Source organism: Anabrus simplex, chromosome 3, assembly GCF_040414725.1.
Source record: "Anabrus simplex isolate iqAnaSimp1 chromosome 3, ASM4041472v1, whole genome shotgun sequence".
Classification (NCBI taxonomy): Eukaryota; Metazoa; Arthropoda; class Insecta; order Orthoptera; family Tettigoniidae; genus Anabrus; species Anabrus simplex.
The window spans coordinates 42209897-42233870 of NC_090267.1; the positions used below are offsets into that span (position 1 = coordinate 42209897).

A 23974-nucleotide genomic window follows, 5' to 3' on the forward strand; every position below is an offset into this window, starting at 1 on the left:
ACTTATGGATCGATTACATTTGAATCGAACCGTTGTTCAAGGACATAGCTTCCTTCTATCGGGAGCCCGAGCATAACCCATGTTATGGTCGGCTTTTCGATTTAACCAAGATGACGTACCCCGGCTATATACATTTTTCCGAGACCGGTACTCGGACTGGGTAATGTTTCTCGTGAATTACGAAAATGGATTACACGGACAGTTCCTATCTTACGATGTCCAGCTGATGCCATACCACTGAATTAACATTTATATTTTATTTACACATGATCTGAAATATTACAAAGTAGCCTCAGTAAACTACTGCTACAGATGAGATAAGGAGAAGCGGTGGGACATACCGTGCCGAAGACCTCCCCTCGCATCGCAAGCGAAGTAAACAAACACACTAAGTATTACTGTAACTTGTCCCGTGCGGAAACCGTACGATAACGAGGTAACAAATTACTATAATATTTATTATTCTTATTATTCAAACTACTCGAATAGAGGGATGTTGTCACCACTTATTTAATCCACTATCGTCAGAATGTTTATTTATCCACAAAATTATCATCCTTGAAATTATTATTATTATTATTATTATTATTATTATTATTATTATTATTATTATTATTATTATTATTATTACTCAACGGTTCCTGGCACTGTCACGTTTGATTAATATCGTCATTATTATGCGGGACGCAAACACAAATGTTTATTACTGTTATTGTTATTATTATTATATCCCTCTTGTGGTTATTATTATTATTATTATTATTATTATTAATGAATAGGTGACTCAAGCTATTACCATTATTATTAATGTCATTCAAGATTTTATTATTATTACTGAATCGGTCACTTCCCCTGAATTGCATTAAGATATCGGTCGCGATTACAATTTTACTGATCAAGCAACGATATCATTACCATTATCATTATGATAATTATTATTAATCTTACCGGGATGATTTACCATCGTCCTAACATTGTTACTATTATTATCGGTTGCATATTATCATTTAGCTTCCCGTTTAACATCTTTATCAACGCTCATTTAATTAAGGCGGTCCAATCCTTTATCTGCAATATTTATTATTATCATCACGCCATCATGATTGTCATCACACGTCATTACAATGATTACAATATACGATCATTTATGTGGAATCGGAACTCTCATTATCCTTAGATCCGTAGTATCTAGACGACTAGCGGTGCAGTCTATTTATTTCGTACGTGCTGTCACGGGTTCGAATTCTACCCGCTACGTAACTCAGTATTTCTCTCTGACACTGCCCGTATATTTTACACTCATTTATATATGCTAAGTGTTTCTCATACGGAATTTATATCCCTTTCTATCTCAATATTCCTTGATTCTTTTATTTCTCACAGAATTATCAACTGACTTATTTATTCCACTTCTGACATCGTACGACCTTTTATTATCTGACTGCAGATTCTTTAACATTTTTCTATCTCATTTTGATCTACGCCTTAGTTCGTTCTCCACAAATAATCGTAAACTTTTGAAATTATATTTACCAAAATTTGACAATCATGGTTTCGTAACATTAGTCCTACGTGTTCTGGCTACTGAATTGCAAATTTAAGACACGACATTTATTCGTAAAAAAATATTGGACCGTAATTTAAACCACACGTTCATTAACATGTACGGATTATTAGCACCGATATTACTTTTCAATATTATTAATTGATCAAGTTAAATTATCACACACTTTAATTCCGAATTAAAAACGACATCCCGTCATTAAGTGATTCCCGATAAACTCAACACCTTATCACATAAATTTTATTATTACGCACTGCTCACTAAAATTCCAATATTTCTTGAATTATTATTATGATTAATATCGGTTCTCACAAATTTCACAACTTCACTTTGAAAATATGAACACACTGATCAACAACAAAACACAGCTGGCATGACAAGGCTGGACTTTCCTTCAATGTCATTACATAACTCGTCAAAATGACTAACAGAAAAGCACACATCGGGTCTATCTGACTATGATAACGAAATCAAATGTAAAAATATTCTTGACTACAAAGAAAATATGAATGCATGCATGACTTAACGTACTACCCTATATCTACAAAATTTACATCTACAACAAACTGAATACATAAAAAGACCCGATTATTTACGTTATTATTACTTAATCCTCTCCGTGCTACAAATTTAGGATGGGATCGTTAAGCGACCCATCTTGTTACAGAAGGTAACCAAGTCTAATCAAATTATTCCCATTTTCCCAATCACGCTAACATTTCCCAAATATCATTTACATTTTGGTACTCATCTTAGTTATTGGTAATCCATTGCAGCTTGGCATACGAGGGATCATCACGGCCCCATTCTTCCGTTTTACTCGCCCATTCTTGATGGCGTAGTTCCACAAGTGATTTCCTGGCAAATTACCATTTTTACACTAATACCGTAACTATCACACTACTTCACCATTGACAATGTTAACACTGAAAAGTTGACTTTTACAAAACAAATTAATACCCTAGACCCAAGATTTATTATATTACACTGTTTTATGCTTCGTCCATTTACCGCACAAAGGACATGGACACGTACGACGAGGTGTCGAATTATTCGCCCGGCACGATTTATGTTGTCCGACGCGATACGCCCGACGCAGGTTTCCCTCTTGAAGTGTTCATGATAGCGGTTCGATCCTCCTAAGTACAGGCTATTATTTCCCAGGTACTGCTCGTCACACAGTATTCCATTCTTGCACTTAGTGCTGTGCAGTTGAATTTTATATTAGTCACTCTTGCAATGCAATTAATTAACTTTACTACGATATTTGTAACTGGCACACACTGTCCTAAGTTAACTACTTTCAGTTCACGGTTTTCAAGCGCGGTCACATTTTATAAGTACCGGCGGATGCTCGCACCAATACATGCTGAATTACTGTAAGCACGACAAGTTTAAATTCAGCTGCGGACGGTCGTTCTGCTTCGAAGTACAATTTCAAATCAAGCGAGACTAGCACAACTGCTAAGACTGCTAAGACTGCTAATACTGGTAAGACTGGGTAATGAGTGTACTATGCACTCGTATATATTGACGAAGCTTTCCCTAGCGCATTAACTGACGTCATATCCATGATGGTGGGGGTGGATTTTTAATATCGGCACTTGCACTCCGAATTGGACGTTATAATTTATATCAAAATAATCCACTCCGCTAGCATATTTGCTGGATTAAATATGAACTCCTGACGATCATAGATTTAGGAGATATGGGTGGATTTAGCTCGTCACATTTCGAGTCTTTGGAAGCGTCCCTTACAATGTGGTTTTCGTCCAGCCAATGAAATTCAAGCTGTCTGGTTTCCAAGAAATCCAGCCTTCAATTTTGTTTAATTTGCCCATAATTATCGATTATTTTTCCATGCGTGACATCTAATAAGTTCATTACATTGATCCGTGTACTCACAATAATTTATTACTGATTACTTTCGAAGTTACATAGGTGTCTCATCCACCTTCTCTCAAGATGGTATCCCTGAGTCTTCCATCAACTTTTTGTGATTGGCCTGCAAGTGGTCACGTGATTTAAGTTTCCACCTGCACGAACCTAGGCTAGCGAATGTCGTTGAAACCCCTGTACTTTTCCATTCAACCTTTCCTGGAATTCATGATGTCGCGGAAGTTTCCGTTCGTCCAAAATATCCCAGCGCACTGCACGTGTTGCAAGCTTTCATTGTCTCAAACTACCCCCTTCTCTTTCTGACCAAGACTTATTTGTGGACTTGTATTTTTCCTGGTCGCCAAACTAATGGGCTCCCCTGCTGTGAAGCAGCTAAATTCTGCTGTGCCAGGCTAAGCCTCACGGCTCCAGTCCGTCGCGTACCCAACCTATTATTTCAACACAGCTTGTACGGAATAAACTTTCTGTATTTCAATAAATGTGCCATATATTATTTTATCAACCAAATCATGACTGACTATGGACCTATGTCACTCGGGTTCAATATCTGAGTCTGAATTACACATAAAATTGCAGGCATTTGTGAAATAGGTCTGTAGACGAATATGATGAATATACCCATATAACCCCCTCACCTTTTCCACATCACAAATCTCCCTGACCTGAAGGAGGGCGTTATCCTCTAAAAGGCTCGCCGCCCTCTTTCAAAGTAGGCCTCCGGAATTAAACCTTTTGCAGTTGTAGTGAAAAGGCGTGCCAGGTCGACTAATGAGCTCAAAGGTACACAAAGGAAAAACAACTAGAAAGGCTCGTTTGCGGTGATTTTTCAATAAGAATAGTATTAATAATAATAATAATAATAATAATAATAATAATAATAATAATAATAATAATAATAATAATGTCTCCAATATCACGCGCAGGTATTTTGAGTTGACGCCATAAATATGACTGGGCGTCAATTTTGACGGACAATTTCAGTGCACTAAATGTGGGTTTTGAGAGAATATTACCTTGTAATTTAAATGAGCAAAACAATTTGTTACAATGTGACGTATTCTATATTGCACTGGATTTTTAAATGTAAAATCAAATCACTAAATAAAAATTTTGTTGGTTAGGAAATGATGAAACACAAAAATACCGAACCTAATAAAGCACCAAATGAACAAGCACCATGATCTCAGTTCGTGGCAATATATTTCAAATATTAGTAATTTTGATACGCAGTCGAAACGGAGCGGACATCCAATCAACAGTGGTTGTAATAATAATCACACACACCGGCTTTTTTGTTTTGTTGCAAAAAATGTCAAATCGGTAAGGTTTTGTCGAGAACACTTACATGGTTAATTAACAGAATTAAAAATTGAAAAATCATAAGTGTATTAAGTACTATATTTACAGTGAAGTATTTATGGATTGGAAGTGCGAGGAATTAGATTTACAGTAAAAAGCGTTACATTGTTGTCAGCAACCCCCAAATACGAAAGAAATGAAACTCTACACTGGACTTTATAGCCGATATATTTCTGCGAAATTTTTATTAATATATGTCGTTTTATAAGATATGTCGTTATAAGCGACGTTGTACTAAGCTATTTTTAAATAGAGATTTATATAGGATTTAAACGGGGCCATTCGATTTTGTCGTTATGTCCTGTACGTCGTTAAAAGCGATAAACAATTTCGACTGTTTTAACAAGACAAATCACGTTCCTGACTTCATTTTGGTATATACTACTTAGCACTTCACAGGAGAGATGAATTACTAGATACAATTTTGCGTTTATGTGAATATCTCTAAAACTATTTTGTCTTATATTTCCCTTCTGCAACTATGAACAGGATACTGATATCAATGCCTTGAAATAAAAGACAGCAAAAAGGATTACAAAACTGAATATATCAGATATGTTACAACAAGTCACTACAACTCTGTAATCGCAGGATAAGTTCGGTACCACCAGAAATGGATAAGAAAGTTCAGGGAACGCCAGAAGTCCAAGAGTGCGAGTACTGGTCACAAGTCCGGTGATTATATTTCGAAATGTAGGGATCCACAGGAAGCATTCCAGGACGAGTCACGAACGCTGAGAGGCAGTGAGGTACAAGGAACGCCAAACGGTCGATCAATTCGAGAATCTAACTGTTGTTTCACATATTCACGTCAACATCGCACGGCAAAGCCTGACAATCGCTATTAGAACATTAGGGAATATTACTCCTGCTCATTTCAGTTCTACTATAATAAGGGAAAGGATTTTAGGTACGAACATGTTAGAAAGCAGACCTATTTAAGGCCCTCCGGTAGGGAGTATATCATCGCCGCCGGGACAAAACCTCCTATGTGAAATATTTTAGCTTAGAACTTTGGTTGGTGAGGTTCTGTCATCTAAGGTGCAATATTGTGTGAATATTGTCAAGGCATTCTCGCTCTTCATTAAGTATGTGGTGCGGGTCAGTATAGCTCCAAAAATATTATCACATAGGAGGTTTTGTCCCGGCAACGACGATTTTTACCACGCATTTTTAAATACTTCATTGCACGTTTTCTCAACAACTAATTAAATACATGTCTGAAACAATAAGGTGAATCTATGATGGTTTTATAATAGTTTAACACGGGGATTTCCGAAAGTACCATTTGGTATGGAAGAATTAATTTTGTAAAACTCCAATTTTCTTTTGCTACTTTGGAGGTGCTGGAAGTCAATAATTTACACACTATGAGGTATAATACAATATCCCTTGGTTAAAATACTCACAGAAACATTATTTCAAAGCTGTAAAACTTTCAGGAAGTTCTTGCAGGTAGTTTCCGAAGAAAGGTACACTAAATCTTTCAAAACGTAAATACGGGAATCTGGTATCAAAGTTTCGATGCATTCCAGAACCGTAACTTGAGTCACCTGGAACTTCCTGAAAGTTTTTTCCAGCCTTCTCTTCTCTCGTACCTTATTTTTCGCTACCCCAATTAACACTTTCGTTGTTAAGATTGTACGTGTCTCGTATGTTGTAATTCCCAACTCTAAAACTACGTTTCTTCAAGGCCTCACATCTTGACAAGTTGCCGTTTTGGAAAGTCATTACAGCCACGTCAAGACCAAAATGAAGAGCATTAATTGACCGAATAACACCGTTGATGCACTCATTCTGACTTTTGGTACGACTATGTAACCACTTTTTCAGTAGGCTAACTGTACATCAGATAGGTCCCTGAAAATAGGCTGAAGTTCCTCTATGACAGCATATGGTAAACCATGCTTGTGTACAAATGTTTGGCCTGCTGCATGTGCTTTGTTTTATTTATGTTCCGAGGTATCTGTGGAACAGCAGAGGTGAAAGAAGGTGCAGGGGTGAATGGGTATAACTACAAATGCCAAGAAAAGAAAAAAATGAAAACTTAAACTGAAGGTTACATTTCCTTTTTTTTAAATTCAACTTTAGCAAATTTTATAACAATGAGGAGTTAGGTAAAATGACAAGGCTTTAACCAAAACAAGAAAATCCAAAATTTAGAGACAATTTAACAATATGGGCTTCAAGCCCCAAGTTTTACAATTTCTGAGCTCTCAGCTCACAAACACATATTTACCAAAGGGCAGAAATCCCCTAATAACATGGAGCACTTGCTCCCACCTAGCAATGACAAGCCTCCTAGAGGCACATATCCAGTACATAAAGAGCTGACCCGCTCTCAGTTTTTCAAGCCTACTAAAGGCAATACCAGACTTTACACTAAATTGCCATCAAGGCACAACTTACACAAAATGAAACGGGGGTATCTTTTACCCAACCTACTGGGCCTTAGTAGAAAAAGAGTAGGTTAAGTAAATGACCCAAAATACAAAAATGAATGGAGGCGTGAATTTGCACTCCTACATGAAACTTCTTAAAACCTGAGAGGCACAAGGCCGATGAAACAGGGGCTATTCCCAAACTATGGAGGTGACTCGTATAATGAATAAATTTAACACATTAAGGAAGAGTAGAAATTCAGTTACCCAAACGTAGTCACCTCATGTCAAAATGAAGGGGAGCTCGAGAGGGTAAAGCACACTCTATTCCCGGTTTACAGTTACAGAATTATGCAGTTTTTACATAAGCCGGCACAAGTTTACATTTGTAGAAAGGTAGGTTACATTGTAAAAGTTTCGTAGCTTTTCCGCGGGTTAAACTGCTGAGCTAGCAAGAAATAAAGATGTTAAGCGGCCATTACCTTACTGAAGAACTGCTGCCAGATGGAAGAGGCGCTTCCCGCCTCCTGCTACACGCCCATACACTAAGTTAGGTGTTGACGAAGTGGCCGAGAGACAAGAAAATCAGCAGGTTTTATACCCTCGGGAAAGGTTCGAGACCTTTCATGAATAATTAAGACACACCCACAGGCGTTTATTGGGTAGCATACAGTTACACATCAAAATCGAAGCTGTAAGACACGATTGGTCAAAAATTAATTACAGAAATTCTGGATTGGCTAAGTTCAAAACTGGCGGAAGGAAAGATTAATATTGCCAACCCACAAATGAAAGAACGAAATTTAGTAAGGACAAAAACTTATGAGTACAAAATTTCTTCAAATAAAGTTCCTTCACTTCGCACCAGGGTGCATGATCATAGTTTCTTAATAGAGACATCTATGAGAGAATGTCCACTCTTCTTGATAAATAGTAAACACAGTGACATCTTCAGAGGAAAAATTTAAGTTGGTCTAGTTCCAAGTTCAGTGTTTCTCCAGTAGAGGAGTTCTAATTGGCGCAAGATTTAAACGTGCGGCGTAGAGGTGTACCACCCGGTACAATTTACACCATGTATCAGTTCCTTTGGGGCCGAGTCCGTGGTTCGGTGCAGTATCAGATGAAACAACGCTGCAAAGACTGTCACTCCCACACTGCTTTCTTTTAAATCGTTTATTTAAAGCACTTCTATATTTTAAAAAGTGTATCTATTCTACAGCAAATTGAGCCTCCGTGGCTCAGGCGGCTACGCGTCGACATCTCACCGCTGGGTTCCGTGGTTCAAATCCCGGTCACTCCAAGTGAGATTTGTGCTGGACAAAGCAGAGGCGGGACAGGTTTTTCTCTGGGTACTCCGGTTTTCCCTGTCATCATTCATTCCAGCAACACTCTCCAATAAAATTTCATTTCATCTGTCATTCATTAATCATTGCCCCGGAGGAGTTCGACAGGCTTCAGCAGCTGGCACAATTCCTATTCTCGTCGCTAGATGAGGCTTCATTCATTTCCATTCCTGACCCGGTTGAATGACTGGAAACAGGTTGTGGATTTTCATTTTATTAAACAGCAAATTAAAGAGGACATTCCAAAAATCAGCACCTTAACCCGGCATTACCCGCTAGGACTTAAGTGCGCCGTTACTCGCCAGTGAGCGCAGCGCTCACCTTCATGTTTAATGGCCATAATAAACCCAAATTAAGATGAAGGTAAATTTAATGCGTCAATTTGAGATGGCTATTTATTTAGGAACACGAGTGTTAAAGCGCTACGGCTGTGGGTCCAAGCTCTGTATTCGGAAGACGCGTGGGTTCCATTTCCACCGTCGGCAGTCCTGAGAATGGTATTCAATGGCTTTCTGTTTATACTTCCAGATAAAAGCTAGAACAGTTCCTATTCATAGGCCACAGCTGATTCCTTTCGCCTCCTTAGCGAGTTTCAATTCATCTTCATTAGCTCCTCAACTGTGATTGGCATCAGGAAGGGCATCCGGCCGTGAAACACGACATATACATTCATTTCACTTCATCCCCGACTCTGTACAAAGAAACGCTTAAATTTAAACAAGTTCTAGAGTGGAGTATGCTGAGTATGAACTAACTAATGCGAACGTATAATCCAGCAGAGTAGGAAACAAACATTTTACAAGGTCAGTCATCATTTCTGTTGCTTTCAGCATATATTCTGGAACACTGTTTGCAACTTTGTTTCTAGGTTCAAACATTTCTAGTGGGAGAATGGAGGCCCGATTTGGTAATACAACCTTCAATCAACGGAAGGTCGTCTTCTTCCTTAGAACTTGCAGACACGCTCATTCAGAGTTATGATGACTTTCGTAAACCTCATCTCATTCATTGCCATCACTTTCGGTCCTTAAGACCACTTCTTCCATCGTTTCAGGCAAGCACTTTCGTGTCTGATTAATGGATGCCATCATAACTAGAGTCAAATACTTAGTAAATGTCCTTCCGTGTGATCGGCGAGCGTGGTCATGTAGGAAGTGTGGGAGGAATGATTAGCGCGCTCGATTCGCTAGCTCTTAACTCTCTTGTTGTGTGGACGAAGACTGGTCAACGAAGAGTGGGAGAGGAGCCAGCTCCTTTCAATAGCCTCTCCCCACATACTTGGCCGATACCCACGGAGGACGTTTACAAAGTGTGGGACAGTCACAATATAAACATTTCACGTTAAACACAAAGATTGATTTATTAAATGCTTAAAAATTAGTAGCACTGTTTCTCGTTACTGAACGCACCGCTCGCCAAACCTGCCCTGTCGTGCCCAATAATGGATTGAGAGTTTCGGTTTCCAAAGATGATGGAAATAACTGAAACCACCTCTTGCTGACAATCTACTGGAAAGGTATATGGAATTTCAAAAGTAGAGATGCTGTAACATTACAAACACAAGCAGTATACTACGGAGGTGAGCCCCGCTCTCACTATGCGATTAACCGCGTGTTTAACTAAGGCGCATGTGTTTTCTACCCTCAGGACGGTTCTGTAGGGAGGTTTGCATAAATGCTAACGATTTTTACCGACGTAACTGGATAGCGGCTACACTATACTTTCGCCTTCTTCAAAGAGCTTTGCATTCTAACCTATTACGTCTAAAAGTCCTTGCACCAATTATAATCATAAGATGTATTGAATATATTTCCTTCTGTTGCAGGTGGTAGCTCTGCTGCTGTGGTTGGTAACTGGCGGTCTCCTGTTACTCACCCTTTGTATCGTCCACATTTTCCTGCAACCGGACTATGAATTCGACAATGTATCAGCAGCTTTTTATAACGCTCTGGGGAGACCAGGGTGGGGTCTTGGAGTAATAATGGTTATATTTTTGTGCCACACTGGACATGGAGGTGAGTCTCCACTGATAAATCGATGGATGAAGATAATTAATCTGTCTTCAGTGACCAATGAATTGATTAGAACCATTTTTGCTGATAATTGTTATCTCATAACGGGAACCGAATTAAATGATTACCTATCTAAATAGTAAGGTCCATTCACGTACAATCCCTAGAAGGAAGAAGAGTAAATATTAGAGAGGAGATTATATCTCTCTTATCCCGCGGAAAAAACGGACAAATATACATTAGATTTTTGAAGATATTTGCAGTAAACTACAAAGGTCAATGCTCCCCATCTTTTGACACTAACAAGTTAAGTCATTTCATCATGATACTGAAGAAATACCCAATACGAAATACTTAAAGAATACAAAACACTCTACCGGTAAAAAATCAGATAGGTTGAGTTTACTTGCTAATAATCTGAATATTGTTAATAAATGTGGCTTCAGCCAGATAAGGCTGTTTGTCCTGTGTGTTGTACATTTTATGCTGTTATTTTGGACGTGGACAGTATTATCTTGTAAGTTAATTGTTGGCAGTGAATTTTCGCAGCTGTTTCTGTTAAAGATAACTGTTAAAACTTAGTAGCAAACAATACACATATGTGACCTACGTTTAGAGAGGTCCACGAAAGAAAATAAGGCCCGTTCAATTACAAAACAAGTGCCTTTCATTCGCGATTCAAAGCAGATACTACTTGAATGTATTGAATTAAGCAAAATCCGACCAAAACCATTATTTAAAAACCATGTTTCATATGCCAAATAACCGTTTGGAAACATGTGGTGGATCGGTGATTTCGTATTGTTAAAAAACAAAAAAATGTTTCCCCCGAGAACTTTAACTTTTTTACTTATATTGTTATTCCATGGGATGGGTGATTCCTTCTCTCACACCCTTTGGAACTGTCCTGATTCTTCACCTGATAAAGGATGATTACTACAGGAAAATACAATAAGTGGCACTACTGTATTTACCACAGCTATCGTCGTAACATATCATCGTTGCCGGGACAAAACCTCCTATGTGATAATATTTTTCGAGATATACTGACCCGCAGCACATACATTATGAAGAGCGAGAATGCTAAATTCTAAGCTAAAATATTTCACATAGGAGGTTTTGCCCCGGCAGCAACGATATGTTATTGTACACTGATGAGCAATTTAATTAGACAGAGCTGAGTTATATTGAAATGGTGCAGTAGTAGGCCAGACGAATATAATACTTCGCGGATCGTTCATGTTGGATGAAGCAGAACCGCTGCTACATTTGTCAAAACGTATCATCCGCGAACGAAACAGGAGTCTACTGTCAGACTTTAACTTCCTGCACACTGAAGAAACACATACCTGCAACAATACAACGTACAGTCTCATCGCAAAAAAAAACTGTGACCGATTTGTTCGATGAACTCACCATGGACATGAGGATTGTAGTCTGACCTTCAAAGTTGCCGAACCTTAATCCTATTCAGCACAAGTCGGATGCTGTCGAGTGGGGTACACGGTCACATGACTCCACTCCGATCACTTTCAGTGTGTTACGGAAGGCTTAGCAGCGGTCACGTAACAGTAAGGCTCCCCGATACCACTGGCATCTTGCAATCTCCAATGACACGGGTATAGCTGACGTCATCAGAGGTAAAATAGGTGCTACACGCAATAAGCCATGCATCTGAAATTCAGTTGCCCATCGCAGTGTCGATGACTTGATGTAAGACTAAATACTTTTTAAATGAAGCAAAAATATGTATGCAAAGTGTAGCACGTCCACAAGAAATTCTTCATTATAAAAGGTCAACAACCGCACCAATTCTAATGCCACTCTCAGTTGAAGACATCTGTTTGGTTGGAACGTATTTTGATGATATGTCACATTTATCACCTTGATTCGATCGTGTTTTAAAGCACTGTGATAGAAAACGCTGATTACGTCTGTGCTTTTCAAACCAAAGGAATCTCTTACCATGTAAATCGCATGAGTAAAGACCTGAATTCACAAATAATGCTTCTTGGAGATGATGTCGCAGCACAAAAAGTATTAAATAAGTTATAGAATAGTGAGTTACAGCAAAAGGATCTCGACAATGTTGTGACGATAAGCGAGATGAAAAGTAAACAGGTACGTTTTACCAGGAGGAAAAGTCTTATCAATTTTAATTCATGTGTTGAGGGAATAAAAGTACCTCTCGGGAATCGCTGTAATGTAGTTAGGTGTTAATGTAAGTTATACGGGGATTTGTCGTGGAACGCAGATATAAGGAAGAGCGTGGGGAGAATGGCTGAACAGGGGATCATTTAGGGTAAGAAATTACTTTTTTAAAAATAGTCATTTTCTTTCTTTTAACTCTTAAAACCCAAATTGGGTATTTTAAAGATTTAAACAAGAATCAGTTGAAAAAATACTTGAGATTATACACATTTAACAAATATATCGTAAGTTCCAACTATACTATTGGACTTAGAATTTGTTAATCAGGTACAAGTTTAATGCGATTGAAACTCCTATTCATTACCTACGCATGAAAGTGTATAATTGCTCCTAACTGGTTCAACATTTTGAAAGTACATAATTGATCCTAACAGGTACACATAATGGAGCCTGAGCTCCAGATATATAGAGGCCAGCCTCAATAAAGAGAAATGTCACTTGTTACATTCTCGATTACACCATTAACCAATTCGGTGACCCCGCTTCATAGTGTTCATACACAGGTTGCCCCATGGTGTGGTAATCAATTAAAAAAATTTAAAACCAGGATAGTACTGTTCCTCCAGGTAATCTAAACGTAGAGATGGTTAACCGCAAACCCGTCAAGAGTGTACAGGGGCATATTAGCCATTCTACTAGGCCTTAAGAAGTAAAAGAAAAAGTTACAACTAAGCAGGCCATTTCCAAAAGGCAACGAGGCGAAACAACAGCACTCCGTAAAATAATGTTCTGGAAAGACAAGAATATAACTAGGCTAAAGGCACAAGGACGCAGAGGCTAAACATATGCTACGAAGGGTGACTAAAAGGGGAACGTTTAAAGTTTTCCGAAATTCAGAGGTTGAAAATTTTAGTCACCCAGCTCAAAAGTAGAAGAAACATTTGTCGAGGGTCATCACTCGTTCTCCCTTACATGAAATATTATCGAAGTAGGGAATATAGCCTAAATATAATACGAAGACTGCGCAGAATGTGGAACAAATTCAGCAAAATATGAAAAGATTACATACATCATTTTAAGGAAAACTTCAGAAGTCTTCCCCTCGAAATGCATGCCGGCACGATCACATATTTACGTAAATTCTGCCATTGCCTGACATCGCTGGATCGTCTTCAATCCGGCCGCCGCCTGCCCCCTCTAACTTCCGTCAAGTCGCACTCTTAATCACCGGAGAAAATCGGATGAGACGGCCCTAAAGCGCTGTCCTCAGGGGAAAGTTCTAGACTATATTAGAATTCAGAACGCTGAGAGGTTACATTTCTATACACTCTCCCATGATCCCATTGGTTAGAGAACTTACTTACAGGCATGTGGTGGGCAGATTACATTAGAGGAGGAACCAGGTGAAGTGTTGACAACGTCGACACATAAAATGAACAGAAAAGGGGTTGACCAACTATAACAAATTAACTTTCTCTGGTGGTGGACTGGGACTTAGCTCACCAGATATTGCTAGAAAATATATGCTTTTTCCATAGAACTATCGAAGAAGAAAGTTTTAGAAGGTCTTGAAATTGTTCTTAATCACTATCATAGATGGCCATTGTTGAGAAGGCGCATAGTTTGATTTGCCGTGGAAGGTGTACGCCTGGTACAGTAAGAAAAGTAATTCATTGAGGTAATCACGTTAACGAGGTTGTAAATGAAGGTTGAGAGGGGTTTCAACTATTATTATTATTAATATTAAGAAATACATTGCAATTAGGAAATATTCCGATAGCAATGATCACTTACAATAGTGTGATAATAAAGCTACAAATACTTCTACAACAACAAAATTACAACAAGCAATTCCATGGAAAGAAAATATCACAAGTTTAAATTTATAAATCCAGCAGAAAATCGCAAATTCAGTGTCCGCCATTAACAACCTTACTTTTCACTTTACACGAGCACTTACGATCTCCTTAAACGTTCTGATGCCGGGAGGGAACGTGTCAAAGACTGCTGCAGTTAATTTACTCCAATCCCTTATGATATTGTTTATGAAGGAAAACTTTCCCACATCAGTATGCTGGCTTCTGGCCCTAATTTTATGCTTGTGATCACTTCTCGATAAGTGCTTTTTTTTTTTTTTTTTGCTATTTTGCTTTACTTCGATCGACACAGACAGGTCTTATGGCGACGATTGGATAGGAAAGGTCTAGGAGTGGGAAGGAAGCAGCCATGGCCTTAATTAAGGCACAGCGCCATCATTTGCCTGGTGTGAAAATGGGAAACCACGGAAAACCACCTTCAGGGCTGCCGACAGTGGGGTTCGAACTCACTATCTCCCGGATACGAGCTCACAGCTGCGCGCTCCTAAACGCCAGGCCAACTCTCCTGGTAAACTCGATAAGTGCGAGGTTGGTTCTTTTTTCCTCAATTGTCTTTACATCGCACCGACACATATAGGCCTTATGGCGACGATGGGATAGGAAAGGCCTAGGAGTGGGAAGGAAGCAGCCGTGACTATAATGAAGGAAAAACCGCTACATTCCCCTGGTGTGAAAATGAGAATCTACGGCAAAACCATCTTCTGGGCTGTCGGCAGTGGGGTGCGAACCCACTATCACTTGGACGCAAGCTCACAGCTGAGCGCCCCTAACCGCACCGCCACTTGGTGCGGTCGATGCAGGTTACAACTTATTCCTTATATTACTCCCGTCAACCCTTCTCTTGTAGCACGTATAAAGACCACATAGGCGAGCTTTAGATCTTCTAGGTTCGAGATTTTCTCAATGGTATTCTTCCTTGAGTCTACCAAACCTACCTGTACGGTTAGTTAGAGTAGTAGTAAGGATGTAAAAGAGATGGCGTATAAGTCTCTGGTAAGAGTACAATCGGACTAAGGTCACAACGTATGGAACCCGTACCAATATTACTTCATACGATCACTATAAAAGATTCAAAGAAATGCACCACCGTTTGTTCTGGGTGATTTCTGACAAAAGAGTAGTGTTAGAAAAAGTTGCACAAAATGGGCCGGGCTAACGTGGGAGTAAGGAGAAGGGGTGCTGTGCTAAGCGCTGTGTTCAGAGCGGTCAGTGAAGAGAATCCGTACAATGATATTAGTAGACGAATAAGTTGCCTGTTGCCATTTCTTGATGGATACAGTACTTCTGTATCCATCCCTTGGCACAGGCCAGAGTAAAGTGTAGCTTTCACCGAAGTCCCAGTCTCATCCATGGCTGTGACAATATGGAAGCTGCTGGGGTATGGGTGGTGCTGAGTATTGACATTCAGAGCACGACTAGTGCATCTGAGTGTTATGAAAGGTGTTGCTCATAGGGTCAGTCGTGCTGCAATAGCACTTTCTGACCCAGTGAGGAAAGCAATGGCAAACTACCTCACTCCTCGTCTTGCCTAGTACGCCTCATTTTGGTGCTGCCATTGGTTTTTGCGGTTTCCTTATAACCGCATAACCTTTGGTGTCGCTATTTGAGGATCCAACCAGCCTCTGGGTTGATGACCTGACAGACAGACGAATAAGATTCAGCGGTATTTTTAAGGGTGAGAACGATCGCAATATGCAGATAACGTTGGATTTCGAGAGGACAAACTGGGGCAAATATTCGTTTAAAGAAATTCGAATTAGGAAATGGAATAATTTACCAAGGGAGATGTTCGATTAATTTCCAAGTTCCTTGGAATAATTTAAGAAAACGCTAGGTGAAGAATTATTTATTTACTAGCTGTATTACTCTGTGCGTTGCTGCCGCAGAAAGAATAATTTTAGAAATATCGCTTGAAATTTGAAATATTTATCTTTTTAATTAGGAATGATATAAGGAATGATATTTATTTTTTCTCAGGAATGAATTCATTTATTGAAATTGAATGATATATAAAGGAGAAGAATAAATCGTATTTATTCTATTTTCTTGACTTTATTATTCAAGTGTTTTATGATAGATTCGATATTGCGCCTATATTAGCCAATTGCGATGTACCTAAGGGCCTAAATATAGGGAATGGTAAAGACGTTACACGTCAAACCACTTCCATAACCACCTAAGGAGTAATAGGAACAAAGTATAAATTTTTCAGCGAAATCGGTACAGTAGTTTTTGAGCCTAAAGGATATGATAAAACAAACAAATATCCATGCATATATATAAGATTTATTTATTTATTATTTTTATATATTTATTTATTTATCAAGATCAGAAACGGCATAACGTCGAATTACTAACATCCTGTATTAGATTTATTTAATTATTTTTTTATTTATTTATTGCTATTTATTTATTTATAATGATCAGAAAGCAAAACGTCGAATTACAAACATTCGAGATATTTACCAATCTAAAATGAAAGATAAACAAATATTTACAAAGGACGCAAATATACACAGTAAAAACTGCACAATCCTATATTACACATTTAAGTACGAACGGCGTAAGCAAGAGAAGAGAAGAAACGGGAAAAACAAGGACAATTAAGTTATATGAGAAATATTATGACAGAAGGAAAGATACGATAGGAAAATATCTAGGTTCTTATGGATAGATAAGGTATTAAACATAGCTGGATTACGTACGAAGATGGACCTTTGGGTGAGAGATTGCCGGGAGTAAAGAATATGGAAGAGGTTCTTCATTCCGGTACTGAAGGATGGGACGTGGAGTGGGAATAAATAAATAATTCTGGAGACCCAAAATAAACAATTAGCTGCTTTGTATAGCAGCTTTAGGTGGCTACTAACTTCCCAGCAGATGAATAGTGAATGATAGCCTCTGTAAGACCCAGACTGTTCCAACTACCCGCAGATATAACAAAACAATCTTGGACTGTATTTTTCCCATTACTATTCTGCACGAATCAGTGGAACAGTCTGGTTCTTGCTCCACGCCGGTCTCTTTGTTTACTCTCAGGCGAGTATGATTGTCTTCCTACTGCCTTGTCATCAGGTGGCTGATCAACCTGACCGCGATTTACACCTTTTACCGCTGATATTTAGAAGCCATTGCATATTGTACAAGATTCTCGGGTTATTCATTTTGTGTTTGGCTGAATTTAACTCTCATCTCTTCCAGGTGTCATCGATTCATTTCTCTCCTGGCCATGGTTCCAGCCTCTGAGCAGACTCACTTACTCCATGTATCTCGTCCACATTACCGTAGTGATGGTTCAGATGGGCAGCGTGCAAACTCTGAACTACCTGAGTGACGACAATATAGTAAGTAAAAGTTGACTATTCATTTTATTTTCACCAGACTGCCCGTAGTGTACGTAGTGCTGTAGTCAAGCCTACACGTGAGGATTCGCCGTATGCCCCCTGCTTAACTTCATTCAGTAGAGTATACCTCCTGATTTTGTGCCTTAACTTTCTGCTTTGCTTTATTGATCTAATTTAATTTCGCTATTCTTCCACTGAGTTTTAGCGTTCCTACTTAAACATTACCTTATAATAGTTATGAACTTTGTAACATGTGTACCAGATTTCTCTCACCATCTTTTGAATAATATGCAAACTGATGTTTGTTTCGGACGTGTTTTATCAAAATATCTAACATTGGCATGTCTACAATTACGGACCGTGAAAGCATTGGTACATTGATCAGTTTTTGTTGCTGTGGGTCTATCTTTCCGTCAGAATGTGAGTTATTTCATAAGTTAGCTTCACTGCCCCCTAGAGCCTTACTCATTCAGCAACAGTTTGTTTGGGACTGAAAACGAACAATACGCTGTTCAGCAACAAGAAATATGGATTGCTGGTTGAAAACGAGTAGTGAGTAAAAACAAAAACTAAAAACAGAGAGGAGAGGGCTAAGCCGTCAGAAGAAGCGAAGTTTATCAATTTGGAAAATGTTTTTACTTTGGACCTATTTTGGAGTGTTTTTATTATACAGCTGGAAGGCGATGTAGAGGATTATTACATAAACAAAATGCCTGTAATTATGGTTCCAAGATGTTTTCTGTATTTTGTTTAAATATGTGTATCATATTACTGTTCCATCTTAAAGCATCTTCCACTTCTGTGTACCGTACCAAGTTTGTCAGTTACATCAATTGAAATAAGAAAATCTCCTATTCAGTATATTGTAGTATAAAACATCTTTAAAGATGATATATCTACATTAACCATACATGTTTCGAACCATTTTACAGTTATTTTCAGTGGAAATATATATATACTAACTGTAGTACTCGGACTTGCCCGATTGGTTTTTGAATGTTTACTTTTTAAGATTAGTATTAGTAGTTAGTTATGTGCGAAGTGAATTTTTATAGAATTCCTTTCTGGGATATTGATTTTAACATCAATTATGAAGCTTTAGAGTTATTTATATGTGTTTCATTCCAAGTTTTCGATTATTTAATCATCAAGTAAAAATGTATCCTTGTGCAAGCTCAAATTGACTGGGAAGTATGTGATCCTTTCAAAAAATTAATAAGGGGTAACTACACGTATGTATTAGTCGCGCTGTAGGTATGATCTACACGATTTAAACTCTCTTTGAGACTGTCACCATTCAGCCTTGTGACTCCAAAAGCAGTGGATTGTGAATTCGACACTAATCTCGGTCATTTTAGACTATTTACTATCAAACCCCATTCTTCCTCCCGTCTCAATGGAGACTGAACGTGGACTTAAACGGTATTCAGAGCGTCATAATTCATCTCAGCGACACATAAACATTGGATTAGACTTTAATATCGGTTATTATCTATTATTTTAAAATGCCATCTCCTCTCATTCCCCACCTCCAGCGGGGGTTGGTATGTTTTATCTCCATAGTATTATTCTTCCAGATGGTCATATGTGTACCAAGATTCGTTGAGAGCTACACATACACCCATATGTAAGACTTAACCATCCAAAGTATCACAGTTCAACTCAGCGACCTCGTAAATGATGGTATTCGACATTAATATCAGTCATTTTCGTTTATTTTCATATTTCACCCCATCCGCTACTAGTGCTAGGGGTGTTTTACACAACAGTATTTTTTTAGATAGTAAGAAATATGTGTACCAATTTTGTATGAGGGATACGTTGGAAGAAACACTTATACATCCGTAATTTCGGTCGTTATGGGCAATTTACTTTCCATCCCTTCTCATCTCCATGCTGATGGGGGCTGAAGACGGACTTCAGCGACATCCCGAGTATTACTATTCTTCTTAGCAAGGCATCGTCAAGCGAGAGCAAAATGCCGTCGGAGCCAGTTTGCTCCCCGCTTTCGAGGTAAGAGAGCAGCTTAGCGAGCAAGTAGGGGAAGAACTAGGGGAAGTGGATGACGTAATACGTACTGAAGGCCAGTGGCTCGCAGAATGAATATTTGTAAATCTAGACACAGAAGTAGGCTCACGATGAAAACTTAAAATGTACTTTGCGACTTGCCAGTACGCAAACGATAGTACAAAACATTGATACAACACTATTTAAACGAGCCAAAAGTCCTGTGAAGGAGCAGTACACCAGTGATATGTTTCAATTCTTAAGTTTAATTGGTTGACATAGGCCATAAAAATATTGAAATGTGTGTTAATGAGAATGAAAATAATGTGTATAAATCACACAAATTGTATTTTCTTTCGGTAAATGTACGTGTCCCAAAAGTTTCAGTTAATCGTGAAAATGTTTTTATTCAGGACATATTGCACACAGCTGTATATTCCTTTCTCTATGAATAATTTTCTTGTCCTGTTGTATAATCTGTGTCCCGTTCGTCTCACATGATCCATGCAACAAATTATTGTTATTATTATTATTATTATTATTATTGGAGTTATACAACATCCGGAGTGTCGTCCGCAGCGCAAAGGGGGCTGAAAAAGGACTTTAATAAATCCGCAGTGCCACTATTCATCTCTTCGACCCCGAAAACTATGGATTCGACACTACTTTCGATTATTTTTTTATCTCACTCGGCCCCGCCCCAAACGGGGCTAAAATTGGACTTTAAAAATCCAGAGTGTTGCTGTTCATCTCAGCGACCCCAAAAGCAATGGAATAAACACTATCTTCGATTATTTTACAATTCCCCCTCGACCCCCACCCCTAAGGGATACAAAATCGGGAGTGTCACTATTCATCACGGCGACCCCGAGAGCTATGGATTCGACGCTACTTTCGATTATTTTATATTTCACTTCCCCTTCCCCACACCAAAGGGGGCTGAACTTCGACTTTCAAATATCCGGAGTGTCACTATTCATCGCAGCGACCCAGAATATGGATTCGTTGCTATTATCGATTATTTTTATAAAACACCACTCGCCCCCCCACTCGCATTTAAGGGTGCTTGTGGTGTCTTTGCCCCACGAAGTTTGTCTTATGATACTAAGTCACAAGTGTACCAAATTTGGTTGAAATCACTCCAGTGGTTTAGGAGATAATACTTAAATATCCACATACAATGACATTGATGTATATAGATCTATAGATAGATTACATTGACTCGCCTTTGCTCGTTGGGAACCTCCAGTTGCTCTTCGTTAGGAGTGGCTGATAACTCGTGTCATTCCACTCTTGATATTCTATATGTTCCACAGTTTCTTAAATATTTTACACATCTAATAGAGAGCTACATTCTTCAAAATGGGCAGGCCTATTAAAGTTGGTCCTGTATTGAAAGTACGTCTCGATCACGGCATGTTGGATTGCTATTTTCAAATAAGAGCCACGGTCATTCATGGAGCTCCTAGAAAGGGATGGTACTTTATAAACCATTGTGACGTGTTCCCATCCTCCTATATACAGCATTTCTTAACGGACTATCAGGATATAGCGTAAGCTGCTGTGGCCTAGCAACAATCTGTCCATCAAGTCGATTCAATCTTGGTGAGGCTTTGCAATTTAATAAAATTACATAAAATCACTCATAATAATACAACTACCTATCAGATTTCGTTCAAACCACTTCATAATCCCTCTCAGATGTAATAAGAACAAACTGTGAAAATTTCAGCGAAATCAGTCCAGTAGATTTTGAGTCTACTAATTACAAATATATTAACAACTTGTCCTGACTGATTCGTCATCACCGAGCCAAAAATGCTGGACATAATGGAATGAAATTTTGGGGATACATTCACATTTTAATGCAGGTGCTCACTAAGGGAGGTTTCTTGGTTACTCCGTCACTAAGAGGGTAGAAAGGGGGTTGAATTTGTAAAATGGGTGTATCTATATCTCGAAAACTGAAGAGTTTAAAGACATGAAAATTTGTATTTGCATTCTCCTTTAAAAGCAAAGAAGAATGTATTCTTGTTCTCGAAAATCCCCTTAAGGAGAGTGAAAAAGGTAAAAAATTTGTTGAATACCTTGTATTTAACAAAAACACTGAAGGTGTCACGTACTTTTTCGTTTTTAGAAAATCCAGTTAAGGGGAGGTGAACGGGTGTGAGAAAAGGGGGTGAATTATAAAAATGAGTATATCTAAAGTATATATAAAAACGTAACATGTTTCAGACATGACAACTGGTATTTAGAATCTTCTGTAAAGGTAAAGGAACAGGCATAATTCGTTTCCGGAAAGTACAATTAAGCGGAAGGGAAAAAGGGGTTGAAATTTGAAAATCAGCATATCTACAGTATATCTCAAAAATTTAACATGTTACGGACGTGAAAATTGGTTTTTGCAATCTCCTTTAAAAATAAAGGAACGCTTATTATTTAGTTTTCGGAAAACCTCTTAATACGGAGGGGTTAAGAAGGACTGAAAAAGGGGTTGAATTCTATTCATGAGGACACTTATATCTCAAAATCTGAGAACGTTACATAGTGAAAATTGGTATTTGAAATCTCCTTTATAAATAAAGGTACACCAATTTTCGTTTTCTGAAAGGTCACTTTAGCGGGGTAGTGGGGGGTGGGGAGAGTTGAATTATTTTTATGAGGATACTTATATTTCAAAACTGAAGATGGGTATTTGAGATATCCTTTATAAACAAAAAAACACGTACTTTTTGTTTCCTGAAAATTCGCTTAAGGGGAAGGGTGAAAGAAAGTGGAAAAATTATTTATGAATTATAATTATGAGGATACTTACATATCAAAAACTGAAGTTTACAAGCGTTAAAATCGGTATTTTACATCTCCTTTGAAAATAAACAAATATTCTTTTGTTTTCGGATTATCCACTTAAGAAGGTGGGCAGAACGACGTGAAAAATGAGTTGAATTCTTTTCATTAGGATACTTATATCTCAAAAACTGAAGATGTTACAGATGTGAAAATAGATATTTGGGGTCTCATCTAAAAATAAAGAAATGCGTATTTCTGCGTTTTCGGAAAATCCTCTTCAGGGGGTTGAAATAATTGAAAAATTAGGTGAATTATTTGTATGAGGATACTTATATCTCTAAAACTAAAGACGTTCCAGGCGTGAAAATTGGTATTTGGAATCCCTTTTAAAAACAAATATAAATCTATTATTTTGTTTACGAAATATCCACTAAAGGGGGTGCAAGAATTGAAAAATTAATTGATTATTTGATGACGATATTTACTGTATATCATGATCAAATACGTGAAAACTTGCATATGTAATCTCCTTTACACATAAGGAAAAACGAATTTTGGGGGAAGGTCAACTTGGGGGTGGGGGTGAATAAAGGAGTTTAATTATTTTTATGAGGATACATATATCTCAAAAACTGAAGATGTTACAGTCATGCTAATTGTTATTTGGAATCTCATTTATACAGTAAATAAACACGCATTTGGGTGGGGAGAATCAACTTAACGGGAGTAGGGGGCTGACAAAGGAGTTGAATTCTATGTATGAGGATAAATATATCTCACGAGATGAAGATGTTACAGACATAAACATTTGTATTTGGAATCTATTTTCAAGTAAAGAAACACGTATTATTTTGTTTCTCTAGAAACCCTCTTAGGGGGATGAACGAATTGAAAAATTTGTTGAAATTTTTGTATGAGGATACTTATATCTAAAAAATGAAAGATATTATAGACGTGAAAATTGGTATTTGGAATCTCTTCTAAAAATAATGGAACAGGTAATTTTTGTATTGGGAAAATCGACTTAGGTGGACGGTGAAAATATTTTAAAAAGGTGTTGAAATCTGTTTATGAGTATTCTTATATCTCAGAAGTTAAATATGTTACAGACGTGAGAGTTGATATTTTGTACCTCCTTTAAAAATAAAGAAACACGTATCCTTTTTTCTGAAAGTTCACTTTAGAGGGGAGAGGTGTGTGAAGAAGTGAAGAGGAGGTAGAATTCTTTTCATGAGGATTCTTACATC

The 23974-nt window shown here is 38.0% G+C and overlaps 1 protein-coding gene across 1 annotated transcript in view; it reads left to right on the forward strand.

Moving 5' to 3' along the window:
• LOC136866636 (nose resistant to fluoxetine protein 6) overlaps window positions 1–23974 on the forward strand; it is a 278908-nt gene that overhangs the window by 224973 nt on the left and 29961 nt on the right. The window contains exons 10-11 of the mRNA XM_068226571.1: window positions 10372–10561; window positions 17788–17930. Coding sequence (XP_068082672.1) covers window positions 10372–10561; window positions 17788–17930 — 333 coding nt within the window. The remainder of the gene's footprint in view (window positions 1–10371; window positions 10562–17787; window positions 17931–23974) is intronic.